Below are 9066 nucleotides of genomic sequence, written 5' to 3'. Positions count from 1 at the left end.
GCCACAAACTTGCTTTATTGAGTGCGATGGAAGTAGAGGATAGCATCACATTAGTTCACATCGCACGGCATCAGACCACGGTAGATTATAAGCCGCCCATACTCGAGGCCTACGACTAAGACGTCGGCCACCTAATGCTTTCAAACTACCAGGGGATCCGAGGCATTTAAGAAACCGTAGAGGAGGGGGCGGGGTGATTTTCTCTCGTACAAACCAACTTACAATAACATATTGAGTACAAGAAGGTAGGTCTTACCCAATTTAAATACACACCAAGGATTTGGCAAGGAATAAAGGTTTATTTTGGCATAAAAGCATTTATGCAATAAGTAGAGACTTTCTATCGTCTAGTCTCTAAAGCATAAGTAATTAAGTACTCCCTCCGGTTCTCTAAAACAAGTCGTTTTGATGTTGTCTTAAGTCAAACATTTTAAACTTTGACTACCAATAACTTCTTTTGGGTTGAGTTTGAAAATATGAAAGTGATGTAAGTAGATTCATCTCGAAATGTAGTTTCATAAAAGTATATATTGACTATATTTTATAAATATTTTATAGCAAAAAGTTGCAGTCAAAGTCGTTTCTTAAAGACCGTGTCGATGTCCAAAACGACTTGCTTTAGAGAACCGGAGGGAGTATGGTTGGAGTTCAATCTCCTGTGACTTCTTTCATCGTACTCACTCTGAAGCTAGAAGTCATAGAATGTGCTAAAAGTAGTTAAAATTCTGCAAAAGGGTACATGTTTTATCCCATGAATGTTTTATCTCAACCCTTAAACTTTTTTCATGCTTGGTCAAATCACCCATGAATGTTTTCATATGGTCTGGGGTACTAGTTTTCTAGCTACCCTGGAGTCCAAGTCACGCCAAATCCACGAAGTTATCAGATCGCAACACCATATCGGGCTTAAGTTCTCTATTCATGTTTTTTTATATATTTGAAATTACTATTCGTGAGATGGATTTTAAAAATTTCTAAACACAACTAAAGAAGCCTTTAGAACACAGAACTTTCACAGAAATGAAGTTTTCCATCGAAAACATTTGGAATTTGTGAAGAAAAAAAATCCCCGCAAATCCGAAGGAGGTGTAATAAAAGTCTAAAACCCACAAGCCATAAACTCCCAAACCCTCCTGTCGGCTCGGCTCTCCCTCCGGCGAGGCCACCATGCTCGCCGCCGCTCGCTCCCTCCGCCGCCTCTCCTCTTCCTCTTCATCCTCCGTCCGCGCCCTTCGCCGCGTCCTCCATGTCCCTGTTGCAGGGTTTGTAATTCCTGGAAGAAGCATCGTGACGAATGCGCATGTGGTAGCTGATCATACTTTTGTTGTTGTGAGGAAGCATGGTTCGCCTACTAAATATAAGGCAGAAGTCCAAGCTGTTGGTCATGAGCGTGACTTGGCTCTGTTGACAGTTGAGAGTGAGGAGTTTTGGGATGGAGTGAACAGTTTGGAGCTTGGAGACATCCCCTTTTTGCAAGAAGCCGTCGCAGTGGTTGGCTACCCTCAAGGTATGATTCTGATATTGAGTAGATGACAATATGTTATTTGTTGCAGTATTTTGCATCTAGAAGTGGAACTTGTTATTTACATGATTCCATCCATGACTGTATCCAATTCAAGTAGCGCATGCAGCATACTGCATACACATGACCTTCTATTTTGCAAGGGTACAACTGAAACAGGTTAGTACTATTGTAAATGCACAAATGTGGTCTAATTGATTGCACCAACAAACAAATTAGTAACAATAATAGGAACACATGAATATAGGATGTTTTTGGAAAGGTGAAGCTCCAACGTCTTTATGATTTCACCACTTTTAAAATTCATTAAACTAATTGTTGCTTTATTAACTTGTTAACCAATCATTAACAAATCCTTGATAAGTATGAATCTTTCTGTAATTTACATCCACATTGCAAAATTATGTCCATGCTTGTATAGTGAATAGTGCAGCTCAGGGGGTTTCATTGTGCTGCCCTACTGCTAACATTAATTGTGTACATGATACTTTCTCTGTAAAAAAAAGGGGCGTACCTGCAGAGAGCTCCTGCTCTGTGCGGGGTCTGGGGAAGGGTGTCAGTGGCAAGCCTTACCCTCGCCTGTGCAATGCGAGGAGACCGCGACTCAAACCTGGAATCTTCCGGTCACAGGCCCTCTGTACTTTGTAGAAAATAGAAATGATGTCAAAATGTGGAATGGTGTATGACGCTGAACTTTGGCTCAACAATAACAACAACAACAAAACCTTTAAGTACCAAACAAGTTAGGGTAGGTTAGAGTTGAAACCCAGCAGAAGCAATCAAGGTTCAGGCACGTGAATAGCTGTTTTCCAAGCACTCCTATCTAAGGCTAAATCTTTGGGTATATTCCATCATTTCAAGTCTTCTTTTATTGCCTCTACCCAAGTCAACTTCGGTTTTCCTCTACCTCTCTTCACGTTACTATTCTAGCTTAGGATTCCACTACGCACCGGTGTCTCTGGAGGTCTCCGTTGGACATGTCCAAACCATCTCAGCCGGTGTTGAACAAGCTTTTCTTCAATTTGTGCTACACCTAATCTATCACGTATATCATCGTTCTGAACTCGATCCCTTCTTGTATGACCGCAAATCCAACGCAACATACGCATTTCTGTGACACTTATCTGTTGAACATGTCGTCTTTTCGTAGACCAACAATATGCACCATACAACATAACAGGTCTAATCGCCGTCCTATAAAACTTGCCTTTTAGCTTCTGTGGTACCCTTTTGTCACATAGGACACCAGATGCTTGACGCCACTTCATCCACCCTGCTTTGATTCTATGACTAACATCTTCATCAATATCCCCGTCTCTCTGTAGCATTGATTCTAAATATCGAAAGGTATCATTCCTAGGCACTACTTGACCTTCCAAACTAATATCTTCCTCCTCCCGAGTAGTAGTGCCGAATTCACATCTCATATACTCAGTTTTAGTTCTACTGAGTCTAAAACCTTTGGACTCCAAAGTCTCCCGCCATAACTTCAGTTTCTGATTCACTTATGTTCGGCTTTCATCAACTAGCACTACGTCGTCCGCGAAAAGCATAAACCAAGGGATGTCCCCTTGTATGTCCCTTGTGACCTCATCCATTACTAAGACAAACAGATAAGGGCTCACAACTGACCCTTGATGTAGTCCTATCCTAATCGGGAAGTCATCCGTGTCTCCATCACTTGTTCGAACACTAGTCACAACATTGTTGTACATGTCCTTAATGAGCCCGACGTACTTCGTTGGGACTTTATATTTGTCCAAAGCCCACCACATAACATTCCTTGGTATTTTATCATAAGCCTTCTCCAAGTTAATAAAAACCAGGTATAGGTCCTTCTTCTCTCTATACCGCTCCATAACTTGTCTTATTAAGAAAATGGCTTCCATGGTTGACCTTCCGGGCATGAAACCAAATTGGTTCATAGAGACCCGCGTTATTGCTCTCAAGCGATGCTCGATAACTCTCTCCCATAGCTTCATAGTATGGCTCATCAACTTAATTCTCCGGTAATTGGTACAACTTTGAATATCCCTTTTATTCTTGTAGATCGGTACCAATATACTTCTCCTCCACTCGTCAGGCATCTTGTTCGATCGAAAAATATGGTTGAACAACTTGGTTAGCCATACTATAGCTATGTCCCCGAGGCATCTCCACACCTCGATTGGGATACCATCCGGTCCCATCGCCTTACCTCCTTTCATCATTTTCAACGCCTCTCTGACCTCAGATTCTTAGATTCTCCGCACAAAGCGTCTATTGGTGTCATCAAAAGAGTCATCCAACTGAAAGGTTGTGTTCGTATTTTCATCATAGAACAATTTGTCAAAATATTCTTGCCATCGATGTCAGATCTCATCCTCCTTCACCAGAACTTTGGCTTAGGTGGAGATAATATTTCTGTCACCAAGGGGGTTGTATCTAGAGTTGAACCAACACAATATGCCCATGGTGCTACGCAGCTTATGGCTATACAAATAGACGCAGCTATAAATCCAGGTAATAGTGGAGGGCCTGCCATTATGGGTGATAAAGTAGCCGGAGTTGCTTTCCAGAATTTGTCAGGGGCGGAAAACATTGGGTGAGTCCTTAAATATTCCCTTTTAAATCAAATGAACCTGTTGCTTTTACTAGAATTCCTTTCTTATTCCTGTCTTCTTCTTTTGGCAGTTATATCATACCGGTGCCCGTAATTAAGCGTTTCATTTCTGGAGTAGAAGAGAGCGGTAAATATTCTGGGTTTTGTACTCTTGGAGTATCTTGCCAGGCTACTGAAAATATTCAGTTAAGAGAGTGCTTTGGGATGCGGCCTGAAATGACTGGAGTTTTAGTTAGTAGAATAAACCCTCTATCTGATGCTTACAAGATTTTGAAGAAGGATGACATCCTTCTTGAGTTTGATGGTGTGCCTATCGCAAATGATGGCACAGGTGAGCTTATAAGTTTCTACTTATGCACTACTTCAATATGCATTAACAACAACTTTATGCCACATATTTTGTTTATTTCATTTACCTTTCACTTACCTCCAGTCAACAATATTTGACACGCCAACTATTGTTGACTGTAGGGAGTATTTGTTATGGAATCTAGCACACAATTATTGTTTGAACACATGCACATCCATGCCCTTGGTGCATGTTTTTGCATACTGCTTTTGTGCAAATCAGTGAATCTGTCTGAACTATTTTGAGACATATGGATCTCAGAATCAACTACTGAAGTTTGTCCATTATTTAATACCTCCAGTTCCATTCCGGAATAGAGAGAGAATCACCTTTGATCATCTGGTGTCCATGAAAAAACCTGAAGAAACAGCTGTTCTCAAAGTATTACGAGATGGTAAAGAGCAAGAATTGAGAGTAACACTTAGACCTGTGAGTCCTTGCAACCTCATTACATTTGATTTCAATCTGTACCTTTGATAATATGGGTGCAATTTATGACTGCTCGTTGATTAGCAAATATACTAGCGATATTCTGTTGCTATTTCTAGTTTACCTTCACACCAATTTTTGCCATGCTACTGGTAATAGACTCAACCTGCCCAGCGGACAGCGCTCAATACGGCAATACTTACTATCAGTTCCATAACTCACCCACAAATAATTGTACGTTTGTACATTACTGAATTCATTACATTAGTCAATGGGCCTATTTTGGACCCATGTTGGCCTATCTAAGTAGTTGAAAGGGTGCAGAGATGAAGTCATCTCTTATGTAGGTCGTAGTAGCACACAAAATTGAACCAAATTGTATTCTACACAACTCTCACAGGCCTTCTCTTTGCACACATCATTTTTTTCCATAGCGGGTGAACCCGAATTCCATTACTTATAAAGTAACTAAATGACAAAGTTTCACCTGTTTATCACTGCTTCTTACCTAATACAATACCTGATTAAACTCAAGCACCCAGGGCTTGAGCTTAAACCAGTCACCTGTGAACCATATTACAGAGTTTAGACCTTTAACAACACAATGACAGAAAGAAGTTAGAGCCACACAGAACTAAATATGGATAGAACAAAGATGTCACTAGCGAAAAATGGCAACGTCATTGGCGAGATCAAACAGCATTCGTGTTACAGTCGCAATCTTCAAGACTTCAACTGATCACACCATCTTGGATCACTGGGTCTCCTTGACTCCTTGCTGCTGGCCTTGTTGATGACACTACAGCGCTAAAGTCTTGAGTACTTCTGCTCCTTGCTCAAGCTCATTACAGCTCTCTGGATTATGCAGCCCTGCCCAATATGAAATGAACAAACGGAGTGAACTGATTATCTCAGTAGGAGATTTCGTCCTTTTCTTTTCAGAACAAACATTATTCCTCCCTTTCCATAGAGCCCAGAAAACTGCAGCTAGTCCCACTATTTCTATCTTATGCTAGAGCCATAGAGCTTATTGACATTTGAAATTGGAACTGATCTTTTACGGATTTGTGTTGTTTATTATGCAGCTGCAACCTTTAGTCCCAGTCCAAATTACCAAGCTACTACATATTTGCTGGTTTTGTTTTTATCCCACTTACCCAGCCTTATCTCCATGAATTTGGAGAAGACTGGTATAATGCCTCACCACGCCGATTATGTGAACGGGCACTAAGAGAGCTTCCAAAGAAGGCTGGTGAGCAATTAGTTATCCTATCTCAGGTATTATTCCATTAATTTGCGACCCTCTTACATTTCTGTTTACCCTTTCAGTATTCAATGTGAAACATTTTGCATATGCTGTTTCCATTAACTTTAGATAAATTTACCTTTGTACTGAATATTTGTGTTTCAGGTTCTAATGGATGATATCAATGTCGGTTATGAAAGGCTTTCTGAACTACAGGTATGGTACTCTACTATACGTATATCCCCTGGTACCCAGCTACCCACTACCCAAGCTATCTGGCATATGTCCTGAATAATCAAGCTGCCTAATATCACATGGTCAGGTAAAGAAGGTAAATGGTGTGGAGGTTGAAAATCTGAAGCACCTGGGCAGCCTCGTGGAAGGCTGCACCGAAGAAAACCTAAGGTTTGACTTGGACGATGAAAGAGTCATTGTTCTGAAATACCAGAACGCAAGGCTTTTGCCACACCCCGGGTCCTCAAACGGCACAGGATACCGTCAGCCATATCGAGCGACCTTGTCGAAGATGAAGCAACTAATGGCGAGGTTGAGACATCATGCACCAGCTAATGCGAGCCTCTTTACTTTTTAGACCTAGTTGGGGAATTCCCAGCTGAAGCACGGTTCAAGGAGCGAGCTGCATTGTTGGCGAGGCAAGCGCATCCGCCTGGAGTACATGGCTTCACTTGCTCCCTGTTGGGCCGCTTCAGGTTTGACGTAAGGAGTGTCTTCAGAAAATAAGATTATGAGCTCCAGAGCTTTTCGGCCTGAATGTAACAGTAACATAATCATTCTTTACTAAATCATTCTTTTTTGCCATCGTTGGCATGGCGCCCCACATGGTCTGTATCATCAGGAAACATATACAGCATGGAAAAATAATATTTGAAAAAGAAAAGAGTTGCAGCTAGATGTTTGTTGGCCAGTGTTATTAAGGGAGTGTTTGGTTCTTTAGTTGCTCCTAAAATTCATGTCGCATTGAATGTTTAGATACTAATAAAGAGCATTAAATATAGATTAATTATAAAACTAATTACACAGATGGAGGCTAATTTGTAAGCCTTAAGCCTAATTAATCTGTCGCTAGCACATGTTTACTGTAGCATCATGTTGTCAAATCATGGACTAATTAGGCTTAAAAGATTTATCTCGTAAATTAGTCGCAAGTTATGTAATTAATTTCGTAATTAGTCTATATTTAAAAATCTATGCATATATCTAAACATTTGATATGACAGGAATTTTAGGAACTCACGTACAAACCAAACACGGCCTAAGTTGTCGAATAAATCGTGATCGGACTTCCTAGCGCCCGGCGTTCCGACGGCAGCGCCTAGCGCCTTGGGCTCACGTGTGAGTGCACCAGCAGTGGACCCATGCTGTCCTGGATGTCCTGTGCGACATCGCCCACGCTGCCTCGAATGTTGCTTGCGCCGCAAGCAACTTCCCGTGCGTATCTCATGTGCAACTAGAGCTAGACAAAATACTCGTGGCTTGCCAACTCGCTCAACTCGTTTTCGGCTCGGCTCGTTTTAACTTTTTTTTCACGAGCTGAGCTGAAAGTCTAGCTCGCTGTTTTAACGAGCCAGCTCACGGGCTGCTCATGAGCTCAAACGAGCTAAGGCCTATCAGCCCACGACCATGAATTCAGAAGATGATGATACTGACCTAGAAGTGTACATATATTCTATTGATATGTAATCCTTATTTTTAGATGTTTCATATGAATTTTGATTTTATAATTATTGTGGTACTTAAATGTTGATTTATGGATTGTTTTCCAGGGAGAAGATGATGCTGACATTAAATTTGTGGACTTTTCTAAGTCTGTGGTAGCAAGCAACTAGTAAGTATGTTGAAACTGCATGATTTATGGATGAACCAGCTATGTTGCAAGGTTGATCCTTTTGATGAATCTAATATGTATTAATCATGTATAGTTGCATAATGGTGAACGTTACCTTCTGAAATTATTGTGGCATGAACATTATAAACATGTGTGTCCTATTTTTTTAGTAGCTTGCGAGCTAAACGAGCCAACTTGAGCTTGCTAACGAGCTGAGCTGAGCTGAGCTGCCGCTCTACCTCGTAATATTAACGAGCCGAGCCGAGCGGAGCTGGCTCGATATCTAGCCCTATATGCAACACCTGATCTAGTTTTAAAACATTCAGATACAACGGCTGCAACATAAAAAAAGGGCAAATGAAACACTTGCGAAAACGCCTGAAAATATTTGAAAACCATTGCAATCATATGCAACATCCCGATGGAACACTTGCAAACGTACGTATAAAACACCTAAAAACATATGCTTGCAACATGCATGTATATGCAATATCCTGATAAAACACTTGCAACATACATCTGGAACAGATGAAACATACACTTGAAACATACGTGTATAGCCATTACAACATGTGCAATGTTCCGATCTACTTTTGCAACATCGATATACAACACTTACAATATACCTCTGAAACATCTGAAACACTTAAAACATACTCTTGTAATATGCACTGGTCAGGGGATGTCAACAGCCCAGCGTACACTCAGACGCAGGCCTCCCCTTCCTGCCAACATGTGAGGTTGATGGGGGCGCCAGCCTCCCCAGGCGAAGGCACATGCCTCCCTACCTCCCCTTCCGCGATGGGCGAGGTGGATGGAGGCACGCCACGGGATGATGGCACGGACCGCGGAGTAGCCAGGGATGGGGGCACGGAGGAGCTAGGGATGAGACGCGCGAGCAGTCAGGGATGGGCGCAGGTGTGGCGCCGTCGCGCTGGAGAAGGCCACGACTGGCGGGGGTGCTGCCTGCGGCAAGCAGGCCTGCGCAGCTGTGCTGGAGAAGACGAGTGACACTCTGAAGCAACCAGCGGAGTGCGGGTGCGGGGCGTTCGGAGGGACAGACACCCGCATC

At 42.1% G+C, this 9066-nt stretch overlaps 1 protein-coding gene across 1 annotated transcript; it reads left to right on the top strand.

The window, feature by feature from the left end:
* Positions 1-1167: 1167 nt before the first annotated feature.
* On the top strand, positions 1168-6718 carry LOC136510948 (protease Do-like 10, mitochondrial). The gene is given in 9 exon segments (XM_066505220.1): positions 1168-1507; positions 3911-4106; positions 4196-4455; positions 4775-4902; positions 5988-6007; positions 6009-6180; positions 6314-6364; positions 6471-6608; positions 6611-6718. Coding segments are annotated over 9 exon segments (1413 nt in total).
* Positions 6719-9066: the final 2348 nt, after the last annotated feature.

Source organism: Miscanthus floridulus, chromosome 16 (assembly GCF_019320115.1).
Source record: "Miscanthus floridulus cultivar M001 chromosome 16, ASM1932011v1, whole genome shotgun sequence".
Taxonomy (NCBI): Eukaryota; Viridiplantae; Streptophyta; class Magnoliopsida; order Poales; family Poaceae; genus Miscanthus; species Miscanthus floridulus.
The sequence above is the reverse complement of the archived record's forward strand: the minus strand, read 5'-3'. Positions and strand labels throughout refer to the sequence as shown.